At 43.3% G+C, this 21,539-nt stretch overlaps 1 protein-coding gene across 1 annotated transcript; it reads left to right on the top strand.

Moving 5' to 3' along the window:
- The first annotated feature begins 254 nt into the window (after nt 1-254).
- setmar (SET domain and mariner transposase fusion gene) lies at nt 255-21,131 on the top strand. The gene is made up of 2 exons (XM_043708553.2): nt 255-516; nt 19,670-21,131. Exons 1-2 carry the CDS (start codon nt 388-390, stop codon nt 20,453-20,455), a joined length of 915 nt encoding a protein of 304 aa, XP_043564488.1. The 5' UTR covers nt 255-387; the 3' UTR covers nt 20,456-21,131.
- The last annotated feature ends 408 nt before the right edge of the window (nt 21,132-21,539 follow it).

The following is a 21,539-nucleotide window of genomic DNA, read 5'->3' as shown; positions in this document are numbered from 1 at the left end:
TATCAAGACATGGGATACCTTACAAAAGTTCCTAAATTTCAAAAATAGTATTTTAGAAAGGGCGTCCCATGGACGTGAAAAGACGAGACGAACTTTGTCTTTCCCACTCAAGTTCAGCCTGACGCTGTCCCTTTAATAGGAGGCTCCGCCCTTTTGTCTGATTGACATGCGTACCGAACATCCGATAGGAGGATAGGATGACTGACGCGCCAGGTTACCAATGGTTGTGCAGGGTGTAGCGGGTGGGGACAGGGTTTGAAGGGGATACATTGTAACCACTCTGTGTGGAAAATGGACACAGTGTATTCGCCAGCGGCCGAGATTCCCAGAGGAGAAGAGCAAGGAGCCCAAGCTGGAAATCACTAGCCCAGTGTGCCCACCTAGGCAATGACCGCTGCCAGTACCCAGGCCCCTCACTCAGGCCGTCTGCTGAGTTTTGATGTGTGCTGCGGCCTGGAGAACCTGCCAGTGTCAGTCCTGAATGAAGTGGACGACGACTGTTTGCCCCCCTTGCAGGTACAGCAGCGTTTAATTTACAGAACTACTGTAGCCCTCCACACATCAACAGAATTGTTAACTTGAGTTTTAACCTGGTGTAACCCCCGTGAGTGCAGAGGTCATGTTGCTTTGTGTGGTTGTAATGTGTGTCTCATCGACTGTGCAGTTGACCCCAATTCTAACCGAAGTGCCAATTAAAGTTTGCAAATGTTAGGATCTCTGCAAAGCCTACACTGCAAAGTCGAACACAGTCAGAAGAGAAGGTAACCTAACCGTGGTCACACTTAGACTGCAGTGTGAACACAGACCAGTTCTCTTTCCCGAGGGCTGGGAACAGTGTAAATGGGCCAGCAGTTAATCAAAACTGAAAATAGTTTAGGTATTCAGGAACATTCTGAGACTTGAACTTAATACCTAATCAACCTGTTCAGAGATGTCATGTTGTACCTCTGGAGCAGGTGGGTTATAAACCCAGGCCTTCTGAGTCAGGTAGCGACATTAATCAAAATCTTTGGTTTGATTTATTATTTTCACGTGTACCAAGTTACAGTAAAAAGTATTGTGTTCTATCCAGGTAAATCAAACCTTACATAAATACATCAAGGTAATATAATAGGATGCAGAATATAGTGTTATAGCTGCAGAGAAGGTGCAGCAAAAGATCACCTCTAATATATGAGGTCCATTCATTAATCTGATAACAACAGGGAAGAAGCTGTTCTTTAGTCTGTTGGTAGATGTTTTCAAACTTTTATATCTTCTGCCTAATGGAAGAGAGTGGAATGGTTTTTAACTGGGGTGGGAGGGGTCTTTGATTGTGTTGACTGTGTTTCCAAGAAAGCAGGAAGTAGAGGCAGAGCCAGTAGAGGGAAGGCTGTTTTTCATGATGGACTGGGCAATGTTCACAACTCTCATAACTTGTTGTGGCCTTGGGCAGCACAGTTACCATGCCAAGCTGTGATGAATCTGGATAGGATGCTTTCTATGGTGCTTCTGTTAGGTTCTTTTTCCGAGGTTTCACACACGAGATGCAATTCGCGCACACCACCTTCTGCAAACAGTTAAAGTTTATTAAAGCTTGTACAAGCTAAGTGACCCCCTTCACAGGCATGCAAAGTCAAGTCAAAAGAGGCCCCAAACGAAGGAAACACATCCCCTTTATACAGGTCAGTTGGTAATGCTCGCAGGTACTGTGGCCACTACCCCCCATAACTGCATGTTACCCAGGTACAGTGGTAGGATGAGATCATTCACTGAGATAATGTAAATGTAAATGCCCTAATCCCAGGGAATCATTATGCAAACGATTTCCTGATTCCTGATTTCGAAGACCATATAGGTGTAATATGTCCTAGCTTCGGAGGATGATCACACAAATTTGATTGGCTATGAAAGCATTTCTGAATGGAAGGGACTGAGTGAGAGTTTAATTTGATAATAGCAGTAGAATAGTAGTAAATGGCTGCCCACGTGAAGTGTGGATTACAATGGATACTCACCCATGTTCCTGCATGCTGTCTGTGAGACAGAATGTCATCTTCCCCATCCCCACCCCACTTCCAGAATGTTCAGCTTCTTGGAGAAAGACAGTGTAGTTTAACCCTCTAACATTAAATTAATGTCCAGAGACAGAGAATTTAACATTGACCCTGATTAATTTTTATCGATGTGTTATTGTGGACATGCCAAATTTCCTTAGCCTTCTGAGGAAGTAGAGGTGTTGGTGTGTTTACTCTACTGTAGCGTTCACGTGAATGGACCACGACAGATCGTTGGTGATAGTACTCCAAGGAATTTGAAGCTCTCGACCATCTCCACCTCAGCACCACTAACTTTCTCAGTATTTCACAAATTTAGAATTTTACTTTCCAAATAAGAAATGATTTATGTATTGTAGTACCTCACATTTAAAATTAATTTGACAATTAGACATGGCTATTCTGTAAGTTTATTAATAGTGTGACCTAGATGTTACCTGGTTGACATCATACTGCTCAAAGTATATTAGATATAGTTACAGAAGCTGTTACAGGAAATTGTTGAATTGCAGGCTTTATGCCCTCAAACTTGCGTCAAGTGGACCTTTGAACCAAAGGATCCCCGATATAACCTGGTGTGCCTGCAAACAATAGGTTCTTGATTGTCAAGGGAATCAAGGGTTACGGGGAGAAAGCAGGAGAATGGGGTTGAGAAACTTATTAACCATGATTGAATGGTGGAGCAGACTTGATGGGCTGAATGGCCTGATTTCTGCTCCTATGTCTTATGGTCTAAACATACTCTGTTTAAAAATAAGTACAAATGGAGTAAGTATGTGGAAAAACATCTTTGGTTCAATTTGTTCACACCGAGAATGGCATAATCATTTGTGGCAGCATGGTGGCTCTGTGGCTAGCCTCACAGTGCCTCAGACTTCAGTTCGATTCCACCCTCGGGCAACTGTGAGGGGTTTGCATATCCTTCCTGTGTCTGTAAGAATTTCCACTGGGTGCTCTGGTTTCCTCCCACAATCCACAGGTGTGTAGGTTAGAACGCCCATGCTAAATTGTCTCCAGGGTTATGCAGGGTAAGTGGATTAGCCATGGGAAATGCAGGGTTACAGGGATGAGGTGGGTCTGTGTGGGATGCTCTTCAGAGGGTGGGTGTAGACTCAATGGGTCAAATGGCTCGCTTCCATGCTGTGTAGGGATTCTATCATTGTACAGTAAAAGGCTTGGAAAATATTGGGAGTTAGCTTGGAATAAATTCAAGAATCCTTTTTTGTGTAGCATGCTGTCTTTATTCAAGTCTGATACTGTCTGCCATTGCATCAATCCAGTTGAACCTGTTTTGCCCCAGAGCATAGAATCATAGAATCCCTACAATGTGGAAACAGGCCATTTGGCCCAACAAGTTCACACCGACCCTCCGAAGAGTAACCCACCCAGACCCATTCCCGTGAATAATGCACCTAACCTACACATCCCTGAATACTATGGGCAATTTAGCATGGCCAAATCACCTAACCTGCGCATCTGTGTACTGTGGGATGAAACCGGAGCACCTGGAGGAAACCCACACAGACACTGGGAGAATGTGCAAACTCCACACAGACAGTCACCTGAGGCTGGAATCAAACAGGGTCCCTGGTGCTGTGAGGCAAGAGTAGTAACCACTGAGCCACTGATCTCTACAGCTTCAGTGAGAGAAACAGATGCATGAGTGGGAGGGCAATTCTTGTGGCCCAACTATCTATCTGGATTTCAGTAAGGCCTTTGAAAAGATTTCCTGTGGTTGGCTACGCTGGAAGGTTAGATTGCATGGAATCCAGAGGGAGCTGGCAAATTGGATACACAGTTGGCTTCATGGTAGGAAGCTGAGGGTAGTGACTATTGGAGTGCCCATTGCTGTTTGTTGCCTATATCAATTATTTGGATGAGAATGTACAAGGCATGATTAGTACGTTTGCTGATGACACTAGAATAGGCAGTATCGTGGACAGTGAGGAAGGTTATCAGAAATTGCAGCAGGACCCTGATCAGCTGGGAAGTAAGCTGAAAAATGGCGAATGAAGTTTAATTATAGATAAATGTGAGCTCTTGCACTTTGGAAAGTCAAATCAAGGTAGGAGTTTCGTGGTGAATAATAGGGCCTTAAGGAGTGGAGTGGAACAGAGGGACACTGAAGTTTAGGTGCACGGTTCTCCAAAGCATAGGAGACTGAGGGGCAACCTCATAAAGTTGTATAAGGTCATGAGAGGCAATGGATAGGGTGAATGTACTCAGTCTTTTTCCCAGGGTTGGGGAATCGAGGTCTAGAGAGCTTCAGTTTATGTTAGAGGGGAAAGAATCAAAGGGAATCAGAGGGGCAAATATTTTCCACAGAGGGTGGTGAGCATAAGGAATGAGCTGCCAGCAGAAGTGGTTGACGTGGCTACATTGACCACATTTAAAAGGCATTTGGACAAATACAAGGATAGGAAAGGATTATACGGATATGGGCCAAGTGCAGGGAAGTGGGGTTAGTGTGGATGGACATTTTGGTTGGCACGGACCAGTCTGGGCCTAAGGGCCTGTCTCTGTGCTGTAGGACTCTATGACTCCATTACATCATTACCCCTTATTGCACAGAAGACAGTGCTTTTCTTTGCCTTGTCTTGAATTGTTCCAGTCATCCATCAGGTGAAAGCTCAGCCTGTTTGTCCTTCAATCACCAAATTTTTTTTTAACTTTCTCTCAAGTTTTAACTTGCAGGATATGAGCATTTCTTTCATAGAAAGATACTCAATGCTGAATGATAGCTGCTCATGATTTCATGCTCCAGCCTTGTCTAACTTTGCTCCAAATAATAATGTGGTCATATGATAAGTCTGCACAGGTTTGGGTAACCCAGAGTTGCCAGTCCAGAACTTTGGCTTACCATGGGTAGGTTGTCAGCTTACTATCCTATTACCCACCATGAGCAAGCTGGACACGAAGAATTCTTAACATGGAGGTCAGTGTGGGTATTTAATAGCTTCCTCTGACTACTGGCTGTGAAGAGGTTCTGTGTTGGCCACCATGCAACAGAATCTCAGTGCCTGATCCATGGGCACCAGCCACGTGTATCTCTCCTCCACGGAGATTCATATCTGATAGTATTCTCATGTCAACTCTCGCTTACTAACCCATTCGCTTAATAAGTTGAAGTCTGCATTGCAGGATGCTCCAGAATCTAGCATTGAAAAATTGCTGCAAGGATACTTTGTGTGCAGGTACAGAGATCCAGCTCATGAATTTGACTATTTTGGATCTCTGGGCTGCCTCACTTGCTAAGTGTTCATTCACTTAGCTCTTATCTGAATGCTCACAGCATCCTTACCTTGTCAAGATACCTTGTTATGACAGTAGGAATGTAGTGAAACTTCTAACCAAATACTCTATTGATTTGGACACCTGCAGGTTATTAAAAGCTGAGAAAATTTAAGCTCTTAGTTTTGCGAGAAGACTGTTCATGTTGTCTTTTGTGCAAGAAGGCTCTACAGTTCACAGAACAGAAACTGGGGGAAATCAGTTTAAATGGGGCGTAAAGACTTGATGTGGAGGGTTAATTTCTTCAAATTTGATTTTCTATAGCAGATATAGATAGATGTGTCTGCCTTAAGATCTTTATAACTTACTGTCTATCCATATATAGCTTGTTGTCTTTACATATTTCTTCTTTTTCATCATAATCTTCTGTTCAGTGAAGAAATCCTGTAGCGTCCTTGGTTTCAGTATTTCAGTGACTGACCACCAAGTTAACTATAATAAAATATAACTATGATCTGTCAAGCTAGATTTCATTTTGCGATCTGACTTGGTATCATATGGGATTGTAACAAAAGAGTGGAGTGTTCATGTGGGGGTACAATGTTAGCAGAGATAGCAGGTGAGACTGAGGGGTCTGCCATATAAGACAACATTCTGAAGTTGAGCCACTACACCGCAAGGAGGCAAATGAAATGTCAGATTTTAATCTTTATTCTTTTGTTAGGTCTGGGCATTGCTGGCAAGGCCACCATTCATTGCCCTTGATCTGATTAAGTGGGTTTTTCAGGGGGAGTTAATTGTCAATGACAATGCTGTCTGTCTGGAGTCACATGTAGGTCAGGTAGGATGGCAGATTTCTATTTCTAAAGGATGGCAATGAATGAGGTGGATTTTTATGATAATTTCATGGGATTAGCTTTATATTCCCAAGTTTCTTCATACAGTTCAAATTCCGTCGTAGGCCTCTGGATTATGAGTCCAATTGCACTATTGTCTCCCCATTATCATAGGTCAATGGAACGTTGACATTTAGCACAAAGTAAATGGATTATAAAAGCAGAAGTTATGAAGGTATGGGTGTACTGTATCTTTTAAGAGAGTTAAAAGCTAGCAAAAACTACCTGACAACACCAAGTGTTCTGAAAAAAGAAATAATGTAACATTTGGTTGAACAACTCGATTAGCTGGTTGCTTGGAGACAAAAATAAATTCAAATTCGGCCAATCAGTTTAAATTATACCCCAAAATACCCACCTTCCGTTAAGTTTGAATTGAGTTTATTGACTACCTTTTAAAAGCCAATGACACAATCTTATGCTTTTGGGGGGGGGGGGGGGGGGGGGTAATAAGACTGGGGAAAATTGAAAAGTTGAGAGGAGAACTGCCAAGCTACCAACATGTAAAGACTGCCTGGAAAAGATGACAGGAGTACAGAGGAGAACCAAAAGCTGCCTGGTTTTGAGATAAGAAGTGTTGTTTTGTAAATCTTAATTGGGTGTTTATTGGACTAGTATTATAGAAGGGAAGGTAAAAGATAGGTTGGAGGAAGGAGTTGTAAATAGTTGTTAATTAATTAATTCTCTGTTATGCTTTAAGAAATAAAGTTAATTTTTACTTCAACTAGTTCTTGGCTTATTGAATTTTCACAGGGTACTGCATGGGATAAATCTTTTCTGTGTTGCTGCTTTAAACTAAGCAGGAAGGTTTACCCCATGTCGTAACACAGAAGTTATACAACAATTGTATTGATATAAGTGGATCCACTGCATCTGGAGTACCACTTTGGTCTGCTTATGTCAGAAAGGATATAATAGTATTAGAATCAGTTCAGAGAGGTTACGTTTGCCTGTTTCCTGGGATGGTGGAGGGATTACCTTATCAGGAATGGTTGGACAGATTGGGCCTGTATCCACTGGAGTTTTTGAAGAATGAGACTGTAGACCAGAAAGTGGAGTTGAGGCTTCAGTCACATCACACATGATTGTATCCTTACTAAATGAGGGAGCAGACTTGAGGTCGAATTACTTACTCCTGCTCATAATTTGTATATTTTAAGGAACCAGTGAGTTGTTGGTGAGCAGGACTTTGTATGGTACAGGGTGTGAGTGACGGAGTTCTGGATGAAATGGAGATTTTATTGGTTGTGCTTTGGAAGCCAGCACGGTGATTACAGGGTGCAGACAAGATGGTGGAAGCTTGCACCAGAAGTCAGGTTGAGTTAGGATGCTTCTGTCAACAATTGTCCTAGTGACAGGTCAGATGAGGGATTTGGAAAGGCAGGCAGGCTAGAGAAGGTGCACAGTTCCAGGCTGAGCTTTCACTATCATCAGACTAAGGGACTGAATTGAAGGATAGGCATGGAGGATGGTGTGGCTAGTCCTTTTGGAGAGGGTGAGGAAGGATTGAAAGGATTTGAATTGGGAGAGGTGGGCATGAGGTTCGATGGTGATGAGATGCTCCAAAACATTGGTAAAGCAGTAACTGGAGTAATTAAAAGGAAATTTTAAGGATTACAGCATGTTTGTTTTGATCCTAATTTGTAGAGGGGCTCTTAGCAAAGATGAGTTGTGCAATGTTGGTGCAATACAGATTTCAGCCACACGATGGTGCAAAATCTCATACACTGAAGTGTCAATAACAAGCTAATAATGACATTGGGTTCCCAGAGTTTTTGAGCTGTTGACAAATTAACACGTGCCCTGTACAGAAGCAGGGAATGTGAAGCTGATGTTAACTATGATGTAGTCAATGAATGGCTTGTTGGAACATATCGTAGATCAAGCTTACCCTGGCAGCCTGCCAACTGCTGAGTTTATGTTGCTTGGGTGCAGGCTGCAGGTTGACATAAGATGGAAAACTGTGGTTAACATTTACCTGGTGGGGATGGGGACTGGATGGAGGAGGGGGAGGGGAAGTGGCAAAACAGTCTTTTTAAAAAAAAACTAAGCTGAGCTTCATTTGATCCTGCCGCACTAGTTACCTGATGAAGGTGCGGCGCTCTGGAAAGCTAGTACTTCCAAATAAATCTGTTGACTATAACCTGGTGTTGTGTGATTTTAACTTTGTCCACCCCAGTCCAACACCGGCACCCCCACTTCATTTAGTAAGGAAGAGGAAAAAAAATTAAGAGACAACTTTGACATCAATTAAAACTTTGTTTTATTTAGAATACATCTGGGTTATTCTGAGCAACGTAACTCCTAGTGACTGTACAGAAAGATACATGTCAAAGACCCGAAACAGCTTTAGGCTCATTGATTGAAAAATAATGAAAGTAGAACAGCAGGTGGTGCTGCACTGCAAAAAAACTGCTTGGAAGCACTCACATCTCACATCTCCTGGGTCATCCCATAGGGATTCAAAACAATAAATTAATTTGAAGTACAGTCAGTCTTAAGTAAGCAAATGTGACATATATTTGGCTCACAGCACAAACAGCAAGGAGCTAGAGGATTACTTGACTGTTTTGTTGGTGCATGGCATTTTTGTAAACCAGACCTTTTAATATTGGCTGAATGAAACGAGTGGGTTACAGATCCACCCCCCCCCCCCCCCCCCCCCATCTGAAGGACTGTACCTGCTACACAAGGTTCCTCAACCCTGCTGGAACCTCCTAAAAGAGCTCTTGCAAGCACCACTGCTGGCTTTGCAGAAAAACCGTTAAGGGAGCAGGAAAATCTAAAGGGGAGGTCTGATGGGATGAAAGTGCAGAAGAGACATCAGAGGTTAAAGGTTGGATAAGCAAGTGTCCAGGCATATACTGTTCTACTCAGAGCTTTACATCAATACACACATCACGAAACTCCCAACATATTGATCACTCACTCCCCTAATTTATAAACTCGCTTCTCACCCAACAATCCCTTACAATAAATATAATTAATACGTGTTCCCCCGGTTCCAGTTGGCCTTAAGCATACTTTGCCAGGCCCTACTAGCTGAAGACATGAAATAACACAAGATTTCATGAAACAAAAGCCAAAGGGAGTGATACTGAGTTAAGTGAAAATACAAAATTGAGGTTGTTTTACATATACTGTCCATGCTGCAGCTGTACAAAACTCTGGTGCGGCTACACTTAGAGTGTTGCGTACGGTTCTGGTCACCGCACTTTTGGAAGGATGTAGAACCTTAGAAAGGGTTCTAAGGAGATTTACTAATGTTGCCTGGTGTGGAGGAAAGGCTGAGGAACTTGAGGCTGTTTTCTTCAGAGAGAAGAAGGTTGAGAGGTGACTTAATCGAGATAATCAGAGGATTAAATAGGTTGGACAGTGATGGCCTTTTCCCTGGGATTGTGATGGCTGGCATGAGGGGACATAGCTTTAAATTGAGGGGTTATAGATATAGGACAGATGTCAGAGGTAATTTCTATACACAGAGTAGTAGGGATGCAGAGCGCCCTGCCTGCAACAGTAGTAGACTTGCCAACTTTAAGGGCATATAAATGGTCATTGGATAAACATATGGATGAAAATGGAATAGTGTAGGTTGGATGGGCTTCAGATTGGTTCCACAGGTTGGCACAACATCGAGGGCTGAAGGGCCTGTACTGCGAAGTAACGTTCTATGTTCTATGTCCCATGTCCCTGAAAAAGCATAACTTGCAGGACTATGGGAAGAGAGCAGGAGAATGGGACGGACTATTTGTAAGAAACAGGAATAAGCCCCTGAAACCTGCCCTGCTATTCAACAAGACCCCAACTGTTCTGTCACATCAGCTCAGCACAGCTGTCAATTCCCTGATATTTCAAAACTCTGCCTACCTGCTCCCCAATACTTTATCTAGACTTCGCAACTCTCTGAGCTAGAGAATTCCAGATAATCACTGTATTGTTGGGGGTGGGGGCGAGACAATCCTTTGCATTTCAGTTTTACATGAATGTCCCTTTGTCCCAGAGTTTGAGACCCCCACACCAACTCCACACCAGCGAAAACATGCTTATCAACATCTATCATGTCCGAGCCCCTCTTAGCAGGTTTACCAGACTCAAAACATTAACTCAATTTCTCTCCATTGTACTGCCAGATCTACTGAGTTTCTCTGGCATTCTTCAGATGTTTCAATCATTCTTCTAAACTGTAAGGAATAAAGGCTTAACCTGTTCAGCCGTTTTTGATAATCAACCCCTTCAAAGCCCCGTGAATCTCTTTTTAACAGCCTCCAATGTACACTTTCTTTAAAATATAGGGAACCAAAACTGTATACAGTACTCCCAGCTATAACCTTACCAATATCCTATACTTTGTACTTTGCCTGTAAAACTCTAAGCCCCTAGCAATAACAGTCCAAAATTCCATTTGCTTTCTTAATTACGTGTTGCATCTACATGCTAACTTTGTGTTTCATGCAGCTAGACACGTTTGTGCTGCACTTCTTCGGAGTATTTTTTTCATTTAAATAATAGCCTGCTTTCTGATTCTTCCTCCCAAAGAGCATGACCTCACCCATTCCTACATTAAACTCCATCTGCCAAGTTTTTGCCCACTCACTCAATGTATCCATATCCCCTTGCAGATTCCTTTTGCCTTCATCACAGCATGCTGTCGCACTACTTTTGTGGTGCCAGCAAATTTGGTACATTTCACTCTGCCCCCTCCTTCAAGTTGATAATTTAGGATTGATCCTTGTGGCACTCCATTATTCTGGAAGAGACCCATGAATCCTGGCTCTCTGTTCTGTGTGTTAACCGATCTTCAGTCCAGGCTAATACATGCAATGTTGTAAGTTCCTATCAGTTAGATTTTCAAAGAACCAGCACAGGAGGATGGACCAAATGGCCTCCTGTGCTGTAATGTCTTTAATGTCTGAAGAGCTTTAGTTTCTGTGTCCTGAATTTCTTGTGGACTCAGTGGATTTTGATGCTAATTGATCGTTCCTTCTGGCAACTTGTAGGTCATATCATAGATGATATCTGAAGGCACAAACCACACTTACATTAGCAATGACGTAGCACTTCAAGTACAGCATCTAAACTGTCAATCGACCACTCATAGCATCCTGTTGGATCCAGACAGCAGCATTAGTCATGTTAACTTATATGACCACAGGGCATGGAGCTGGCTGCTTGAGGACAGAATAACACAGAGACTTTAATCCCTAAAAGAAAATAACAATCGGATAATGCAAGTGGAGGTGTAAAATATCAAAAAGCATTTACTAATAATAAAAGAATTGTGGAAAACAGAAAATTAAATGTGGAAATTATGAGAAGCTTGAATAGTGAGTCGAAGGAGTGAAATGAACTTATGCTGGCTTCAGTTCATTGACACTGAATTGCATTTTTCTTCCAAGAACTGTGACAGGAGAAGTCTTCCGTTCCAGGTCAGCTCGAGTGTGAAGATTTTTGTGTTCTCGCTTTCTCAGCCAAATGCTTCATCTATCACAAAGCAGCTTGCAGCAACTGTTAAACTTAGGCATGCAACAGAAACAAGACTTGTAATTGTAAACCATCCTTCATGAAGCCAGGACATTCCAAAGTGTTTTATAATCAAGGAAGTACTTTTGGTATGGTGTAGGAAGCATGTTAGCATGCAACAAGATCTCACAAACAGCGATGTAATAGCAGATCTGATCATCTGTTCGAGTTGAGGCACAGATATTGGTCAGGACACTATATCAATGCTATTGGAAACTCTTAGGACGCCCTACCTAATAACCCCACATGGACATACTGCAGACAGACTGGACACATGAACGTTCAGACTGGCATTAATACCTCACTAAATAATCATTTAAACATTCACCATCAACAAAATAATTCATTCCTGTTTTTTGTGGTTAACTGCTGAATCCAATGTATTTTTATGTCACCAATCACATAATTCTTTGATTATTTAATGCTGCTCTATAGGACAAAAGTAGAGTACTTAGTGATAGTTTGAGGAATCTGGTTTCCCAATTTGATTGCACTTAATAGTCCCCAGCAGTGAGTTTTCTTTTGAGCCTATTTGCTATCTTCTATCATCCTTGTTATAACTCTAAAAGAACGGTAAGAATCCAGCACTTTAGATACATTTTGAAATTCTGGATTCATGCATAACTTTCAAAAGGGAATTAAATATACACATGCTACAGAAATGTTTGTTGGGGAAAATGTGAGAATGTAGGACTAACTGGATAACTCCTTCAAAGATCTGGCACACACATGATGGGTTGATTGTCCTCCTTCTGTTCTGTATAATTCTACGTCTGTCACTCTAGGGCAGAATAATCCCAGGCCCTGAATGATGTGGACTGTGGGAAGTAAAGCAAGGTAAAAACAATGACTGCAGATGCTGGAAACCAGATTCTGGATTAGTGGTGCTGGAAGAGCACAGCAGTTCAGGCAGCATCCGAGGACAGGCAAAATCCGAGGACAGGCAACATCGACGTTTTGGGCAAAAGCCCTTCATCAGGAATAAAGGCAGAGAGCCTGAAGCATGGAGAGATAAGCTAGAGGAGGGTGGGGGTGGGGAGAGAGTAGCATAGAGTACAATAGGTCAGTGGGGGAGGAGATGAAGGTGATAGGTCAGGGAGGAGAGGGTGGAGTGGATAGGTGGAAAAGGAGCTAGGCGGGTCGGACAAGTCCGGACAAGTCAAGGAGACAAGGTTGAGCTGGAGGTTAGAAACTAGGATGAGGTGGGGGAAGGGGAAATGAGGAAGCTGTTGAAGTCCACATTGATGCCCTGGGGTTGAAGTGTTCCGAGGCGGAAGATGAGGCGTTCTTCTTCCATGCATCTGGTGGTGAGGGAGCGGCGGTGGAGGAGGCCCATCACCTCCATATCCTCGGCAGAGTGGGAGGGGGAGTTGAAATGTTGGGCCACGGGGCGGTTTGGTTGATTGGTGCGGGTGTCTCGGAGATGTTCCCTGAAGCGCTCTGCTAGGAGGCGCCCAGTCTCCCCGATGTAGAGGAGACCGCATCGGGAGCAACGCATACAATAAATGATATTAGTGGATGTGCAGGTAAAACTTTGATGGATGTGGAAGGCTCCTTTAGGGCCTTGGGAGGAGGTGTGGGCACAGGTTTTACAGTTCCTGCGGTGGCAGGGGAAAGTGCCAGGATGGGAGGGTGGGTTGTAGGGGGGCGTGGACCTGACCAGGTAGTCACGGAGGGAGCGGTCTTTGCGGAAGGCGGAGAGGGGTGGGGAGGGAAATATATCCCCGGTGGTGGGGCCTGTTTGGAGGTGGCGGAAATGTCGGCGGATGATTTGGTTTATGCGAAGGTTGGTAGGGTGGAAGGTGAGCACCAGGGATGTTCTGTCCTTGTTGCGGTTGGAGGGGGCGGAGGTGCGGGATGTGGACAAGATGCGTTGGAGGGCATCTTTAACCACGTGGGAAGGGAAATTGCGGTCTCGAAAGAAGGAGGCCATCTGGTGTGTTCTATGGTGGAACTGGTCCTCCTGGGAGCAGATACGGCGGAGGCGGAGGAATTGGGAATACGGGATGGCATTTTTGCAAGAGATAGGGTGGGAAGAGGTGTAATCCAGGTAGCTGTGGGAGTCGGTGGGTTTGTAGAAAGGCCTATCTTGACATCAGGAACAGCAGGTTCCATTCTCCAAATACATTCCAAGCATCAAGATTGTGTTGTGGTCAGCCCTTCGGATCCAGTGCAATCATTTGGAGGATTTACAGGAACACAGTCAGGGAGATGTACAGACGTGGGTCTGGTCACTCATTGTTTGGGGGTGCCTGGCTAAGTCATTCAAGGAGCTGATGGATCACGGTCTGTCTGGGGGCTGTCAATTCTAGGCAGTGCTATTGGGAGGTGGTGGCAGTGCTGTGGGAGGGAATGTGGGCAACTAAATTGTGAGGATTGGAGGTAGAATACTGGGATGCAGAGGGGATGACAGAACTGAAGGGGGAAATTCAGTATATAAGAGTTGAAGGGGAGAGACAATAGAGCGTGTCATGGAAGGCAGTCATGTGGAGGATGGTGGGACTGGGATTGTCCTCCATTGATAGCAAGCTTCCATGCTCCTACAGTTTGTTCTGATATAACGCGACAGTTCCATTCCCACGTTGTAAGAAAATCACCAATACAGATAAGGGAAGTTCACGTTCTGCAAATAACGGTCTAAATTCTTCAATCGCGTTAAAGACAATTCATGTTGAAGAAACACACGTTCTAGCAGAACCGACTGTATCTACATCGACTGAACTGAGGTGGAGAGGGTTGGGGAGTGTCAAGTTCCTAAGAATGACGATAACCGACAATCTGTCCTGGACCTCCTGTGTAGATGCAATGGTCAAGGAGGCTCAACAATGCCAGGTTTTCCTAAGGTGACTTAGGAAATTCAGCATGTCCGTCAGGACCCTCACCATGTTTTACAGCTGAACTATAGAAAACATTCTAACTGGGTGCATTACAGACTGGTACAGAAACTGCTCTGCCCAGGACTAAGAAACTACAGAACGTTGTATGCGTAGCCCAGACTATAACAGAAGCCAACCTCCCATTCATGGAGTGCATTTACACAGCTCATTGCCGCAGAAAGGCTGCCAACATCATCAAAGACACATTGCACCCTGGTAATGCTCTTTTCCAACCTCTTCTGTCAGGCAGAAGATACAGAGACTCAAACACGCGGCAACAGGTTCAAGACCACCTTTAACCTTGCTGTTATTAGATTGCTGAATGGACCTATCTAATTACAAATTATCTTGGTCTTGGTAATGTTGATTTTGGTTTGCCCACCTCCTGTGTGGCTGTAATCTTGTATGCCTTGCTCCTTCTGAGCACCCTGTGATCTATTTGTCCTTGTTTGTTATGATCTGCCTGCACAGCTCACAAAACAAAGCTTTTCACTCTACTTAGGTACATGTGACTACAATAAATCAAATCAAATTAATGCAGTACCAGACTTGGCATATCTACTTGATTTTCCAATGGCTTGGTGAGATGGGGTAAAGGGGTCAGTTGTAGATTCCATTGGCAGGTTGGATGGGGACTTTGGGATATGTGAAGCCTACGGGGTTGAGAGAGAGAGGGGTTTACCCAACATGAAGAAATGGAGCCTGAACTCACTGTTGAAGGGGGATTTGCTGCCACTTCCATTGTCCTGTACATAGCAAGTGTGTAATTCAGATGAAAATGGTTGCGATCACATTAGAAGTGGGTAGAGTAAGTGGTTTGTTCTGTGATGAATGGGGTTTCAAGTCCCCTCAAAGGGCAACAGCATTATATAGACACCCAAACACTGAAGCTGAAACACATGTATAAGTGATAAATTCCTCACAAGCCTTCAATATTAGTCTACCATTTACCATCCAGCTGCAGATTGAATGGTTTGCAATACAGTGTGATGCCAACAGCGTGGGGTCACTTCCTGCACTGGCTGAGGGACTCTTCTTCTCAACCTCCTCCCTTTGCCTTCAGGTTAAACCACCACCATTCGTCCCTTTCTAATGAGAGGGCAGCCCTGTGGCCTGATAGGGTTATACTGACTTTACCTTTACATGGCAGTCCAGCTCCTTGCCCCGAACACTCCTGACCATATCAGGCAAGGTACTGAAAGAACCCCACGAGGGACAAAGCTGCCCACTAGATGGGCACTACCTCCATAAGTATTTACTGTCTTCATCATTGATACACAGAGGTAGTAGCGTGTACCAACTCCAAGAGTCAGTGTAGAAATTCACCAAAGCTCCTCTTACAGCATCATCTGAACCCCTATCGACTACAGTGATCCAGTGTTGAACTGGGCTCACAATCCTATTTGTTCATTGGGATCTGGTGATTTTTTTATATCCAAAGTCTTGGGATCTCAAGTAGAAATCAGATTTGTGATCTCCCTTCAATATAAATTCCACTGGATCGGCTAGATCGTCATCGAATGGTGAATGTAAACTGCATGAGCAGATATTTATTCAGTTTTTACGAAGGTGAGAACTGATTGAAGATGGGATGTGTGAGGAGGCAGACCGACCATGGCTCCTCGACAGGTCAGAAGCTGCACGTGTCAGCATCCACTTAGTTCACACCATAGTGACATTCTACCCAGAAAATATACATGGTTGTGGCCGATTGTGTACGGTTCTGGTCACCACATTACAAGTAGCATGTAGTTGCTCTGGAGAATGTGCAGAGAAGATTTACTGGAAAGGGCTAGAGAATTGTAGCTACAAGAAGAGTTTGGAGAGTTTGGGTTGGTTTCCTTGAAACAGAGAAGGCTTAGGGGTGTCATTGTGAGGGGTAGAGACAGGAGAAATTTATTTCCCTTGGCAGAGAGTTTTAAAAAAGGGGTCATAGATTCAAACTAAGTGGCAGAAGGATTAGAAGGGACGTGCGGAAAATCTTTTGACACAGAGGGTAGTGGGTATCTGGAACTTACTACCTGAATTGGTGGTTTTGGGCAGAGAAACCCTTTTAAAATATATCTGGATCTATACCGTAAGTGGAATAAGCTGCAGGGCTATGGGCAGTGTGCGGGAAGATGAGATTAGAAAGGGCATCTGGGTGTCTTTGGATTTGGGGTGTCTTTGGATTGGCATGGACAAAATGGGCCAAATGGTCCCTTCTGTGCTGTGTCATTTCTATGGTACTGAGGGGTACATCACAATACCATGATAAGAAAAATGGCACGCAAGTAACATTGATGTTGAAACAAAGGATATCACAGTGTTTTAAAGGATTATTATATCTCTCAACAAAAGTATAATTCATTAAAAGAAACAAAACATTCATATTAAAGTGGTACCTGTGCATTAGTTAAAGATTAATTTTACATTACAAAGCTGATAAGATCATAGTTGTTGGTTTTACTATCATCAAAATTGCAGAATTTATATGAAACTTGGGATTATGTTAAAGTGGTCATAGTTCTTGATACATTATTTTAATTCTTATATTAATTCCTAATTGTTTTTGCACCATTTATAAATGCAGTAGTGAGTGCAATTCATTCACATGGAATCCATACAGTGTGGAAGCAGACCATTTGGTCCATCGAGTCCACACCAACCCTCCATAGGACAGCCCACCCTGACCCAGGCCCCTATCCTATTCCTGTACTCCTGCATTTCCCATGACTAATCCTCATGGCCTGCACATTCTTGGACACAATGGGCAATTCACCATCGCTAGTCCACCTGACTTGCAAATCTTTGGAATTTGGGAGGAAACTGGAACACCCGGAGGAAACTCATGCAGATCCTGGGAGAAGATACAAACTCCACAGCCATCCAAGGGTGGAATCGAACCTGGGTCCCTGGCGCTGTGAGGCAGCAGTGCTAATCACTGAACCGCCACGTTGCCCTCATTTAGCTCCTATTTCCCAAAACGAATGTTGTCTTTTTTTCTTAGATAAGTGTTGAACTTCCCTTTGGAGCCCACGTAATTTCCTGGTGACAGCGTAGATCCCAGGTTTGACCTTCCTACTATTTTGAGGTTTTGGAAATGAAGTTGGAGCAGTGTGGTGGTTATGTGTATTAGTCAACTAATAATCCAGTGAACAGGAGTTCATATCCCATCGTGACAGCTTAAGAATTTGAATCAAGGGAGAGGTATCTGTAATAAGTGAGTCTGAAGCTGTTACAAATACTCAGCTGCATTGCTGATGTCCTATGGGGATGGAAAGCTGCTGTCCAACCCATGTGAGACTCCAGGCTCACACCAACATAGTTGGGACTTCTAACTGCCCTCTGAAGTTGACTGAAAAGCTAGTCCATTACTAAGATACCTCCAAAATGCACACCATCCTCAGAGGGGAAGGAAATTCAGCATGTCCATAAAGACTCTCATCAATTTTTGTAGATGCATCATAGAAAGCATCCTATCTGGGTGCATCACAGCTTGGTGCAGCAGCTGCTCTGCCCAGGACCATAACAAACTACAGAGTTGTGAACACAGCACAGTCCATCACACAAGCCAGCCTTCCATCCACTGACTCCATTTACAATTCCTGGTGACTTAAGTCAGCCAACATCATCAAAGACCCTTCCACCCTTTCCGTTGGACAGAAGATACAAAAGCTTTAACACACATATATGAACAGATTCAAGAACAGCTTCTTCCCTGCTGTTATTAGACTTCTGAACAGACCTCTCAAATTTTAAATTTAATGTTGATCTTGCTGATTGCGCAACCTTCTCTGTGGCCGTAACATTGTATTCCTCACTCTGTTCGATTACTCTAATGCACTTTCTGCAGTATGATTTGCCTGTGCAGCTTGCAAAACCATGCTTTTCACTACACTGAAGTACATGTGGCAATAATAAATCCAAATTTATTAAAAAACAGTAAACGTGGGCTTGCCAATAATGTCCAAAATCATTATTTTAAACCAACCCATTGAGAAGCTGGTTACAATCCTGCTACAATTTCTTGATTTAACAGCAGCGTGAGAGATGTGAGTGAATTTTTAAGTATTTATTTATACTAGATTTGCTTGGGTGCAGTTTTTAAAAGAATGTAACCTCTGCTATCCACTGTACCAGATCAATTATGCTCTTTTTAAAAGCAATTTCTACATCGCTCAGTATATTTTCATGATATAAATGTGTGCTTGGGCATTTGGATTTATCCTAATCCATCATTTCCTCTTTTTTTTTCCCTTCAGTTTCTCCCTATTCGAAGAAAGGGACATGGTCTATGGAGTTAGCATGCCTGGCCTGCTTTTCACGCTTCATTTAATAGATGTGGAGAATTGTATAGAGCCCAGGGACCAACCGGGACAGACGAAGGGCATTTATCTGAAAGCCATATTTACATAAGTTAATTAAGGCTAAGATTATTAAGTCCTTCTTGAGAGACGGTGGGATCCATATTTAGAAATGGGTAATGAAGTCTCTGTAATCTGGAATCTAATGCTGCCTTGGTCACACAACTATAACCTTTACATTCAAGTGAAGGAGTGAACTTTGCTGCTTAGGTCAGGAGGTGCTAGTGATGAATTGTGCAATGAGATACTTTGTGTTTTTGTTGATCATCTTTTGTGTTTGGTGAAGTTTGTAACTATTTTGGAATCCTTTTTTTATATGTTGTACTGTCTTTTCTTGTTTGTGCAGAAAATACCTCTTACAGAAGGTTCAGACAAGAGGGAGTAATACTTTGACCAGTATTCCATCAAAAGCACATGCTATCTGTCCTTCACTCTAGTACCTGGGTTGCTGAACTCCTGGGCATGACTGTATATAATCTTAGTTGCATTTAAGTAGCATTTAAACATGCAAAGCTTTGTACAAAACCATTATTTTTGCTTCTGAACATTAAAAAACAAACAACTTATAGAGTATTCCACTTTTATCAGTAAATCTTTTCTATTGAAAAAGGAACTTGTCAATTAACTGATTTTTATCCTTTTATTAGTCAAGTCTGAACTTAGGAGAGGATACAGTAGGTGCCGTTCCTCCTGAAGGAGACAGACACAGCACAGCACTGTCTGGCGTAAATCTCTTCTCAGGCTGTTCTATGTTTGTCTTGCAGTACACACCAGAAAATGTGGCTGGACCTGGAGAAGGTTGTGATCCCACTGAAATAACCCTCCCAGGTTGCGAGTGCCTGACCTCTGCCTGTGAACAGGACACGTGCATTTGTCTACAGCGCTACATTGGAGCTTATGATGATGACCTGTGCCTTGTTGACTTTCAGGAGGAGATGGGCTACTCGAGGCCGGTGTTTGAGTGTAACATTATGTGCAAGTGTGGTGAGGCTTGTAAGAACAGGGTAGTCCAGAGGGGCCTCGCTTTTAAACTGCAGGTGTTCAAGTCTTCCAGGAAAGGATGGGGCCTTCGCACTTTGGAACCAATTAAGACAGGGAGGTTTGTGTGCGAGTATGGGGGTGAAGTCATCAGTTCTCCCGAAGCTGGCAGGCGAACTCGATCCCAACGTTCTGGTGACATGAACTATATCATAGCTGTGAGAGAATATCTGAGCAATGGAGAAATACTAGAGACGTACATCGACCCTACCCACGTTGGCAATGTTGGCCGATTCCTCAATCATTCTTGTGGTCCTAATCTCTACATGGTTCCTGTTCGTGTCAGCTCAATGGTTCCAAGGTTGGCTCTTTTTGCAGCTTGTAATATCGCAGCTGGGCAGGAGCTGACATATGACTATTCTGGAAAGTTCAACAACCTTGAGAAGAGAGTTTCAACTGAAGAAGGGCCCAATGGAGAGACTGGTACACCGAAACTGTGCTACTGTGGTTCACCGTCATGCACTGGCTTTTTGCCATTTGACGGTTCACTCTATAACCTGAAAGACAAGTAGAATAAGATCTAGCATTGGCTGCAGCCGATCAGACATTGTTTTAAGAGATTTGTCTTTGTAATTTATGCATGTTTATGCTCCCAGGTGTTGAATCTGTGTTTGTAATGTGCACTCTTCTGAGATATACACTTATGAATATACAAATTAGTTCATTTATAATTGGTTTGCAGCACATGCACAGTCACTTACAGTAAAACACTCTGGCTATACATTTCAAAATACAGTTTTCCACTTGCCTTAAACCTTTAGGATCATATGAATCCTAAAGTCAGACAGATTCATTCATGAATGAGTATTTAAATAAATGTCTGGCAGAGCCAACTGACACATTTGAAATGACCCCTGTCATCCATTAGCCCATCATACAATGCTTTTCAAGGTGACTCACTCCACTGAGTTTTTTTGTTTAATGCATTGGTTACTGTTATGTAGCAAGAATGAAAAGGATGGGGGTGTGGGCAGTAAAGCTGATGTTGAATCTTCTGCAGATTAATTGTTGACCAGTACACTTAACATTGACCAATTAAGAATTCAGAGATGGTTAACTGCATTTCATTTAGTAAATACAAATCTGTATTGGGCATTGGAGGTTATTTGGTCAGGAACTTGGGTGATTTATGCAAGTAAACTTTACCCTTTTTGTAAGGTTTGGCACAGTGGTAAATCATAATGTGCGAGTGTTTTTTTTATTGTAGTGAGCTCTTCACCATTCTGACATCAAGGAAGTAATGTTTGTGAAATCTCTCTCTGTCTCTCTGTGTCTCTGTCTTCGCCCCCCCCCACCCCCGTCTCTCTCTCTCCCTCTCCCCCCCATCTCTCTCTCTCTCTCTGTTTCTCTCATTTGTGTCTCTCTCTCTCTCTCTCTCTCTCTCTCTCTCTCTCTCCCCCCCCTTCCCTCCCCATTTCTCTCTCTCTCCCCCCATCTCTCTCTCTCTCTCTCTCTCTGTGTTTCTCTCATTTGTGTGTGTCTCTCTCTGTCTCTGCGAGTGATGGTATTGCCCTGCTCGATGCCTGTCCTCAACACCCAGCTCATGCTCATAACTGGTGTCTGGCTTGATGAACAAGCTGAAGGTGGAGTGGCCAT

Source organism: Chiloscyllium plagiosum, unplaced genomic scaffold, assembly GCF_037043375.1.
Source record: "Chiloscyllium plagiosum isolate Xiang-an unplaced genomic scaffold, Cpla_swu_hap1 HiC_scaffold_14, whole genome shotgun sequence".
Lineage (NCBI taxonomy): Eukaryota > Metazoa > Chordata > Chondrichthyes > Orectolobiformes > Hemiscylliidae > Chiloscyllium > Chiloscyllium plagiosum.
This window is presented reverse-complemented; position numbering and strand designations above follow the sequence as displayed.

Excerpts from the sequence above, each read along its gene's own strand:
- setmar (XM_043708553.2), top strand. The coding sequence starts at position 388 with ATGACCGCTGCCAGTACCCAGGCCCCTCACTCAGGCCGTCTGCTGAGT. Across the intron at positions 517-19,669 it reads ACTGTTTGCCCCCCTTGCAG|TACACACCAGAAAATGTGGC; the intron begins GTACAGCAGCGT and ends TTTGTCTTGCAG.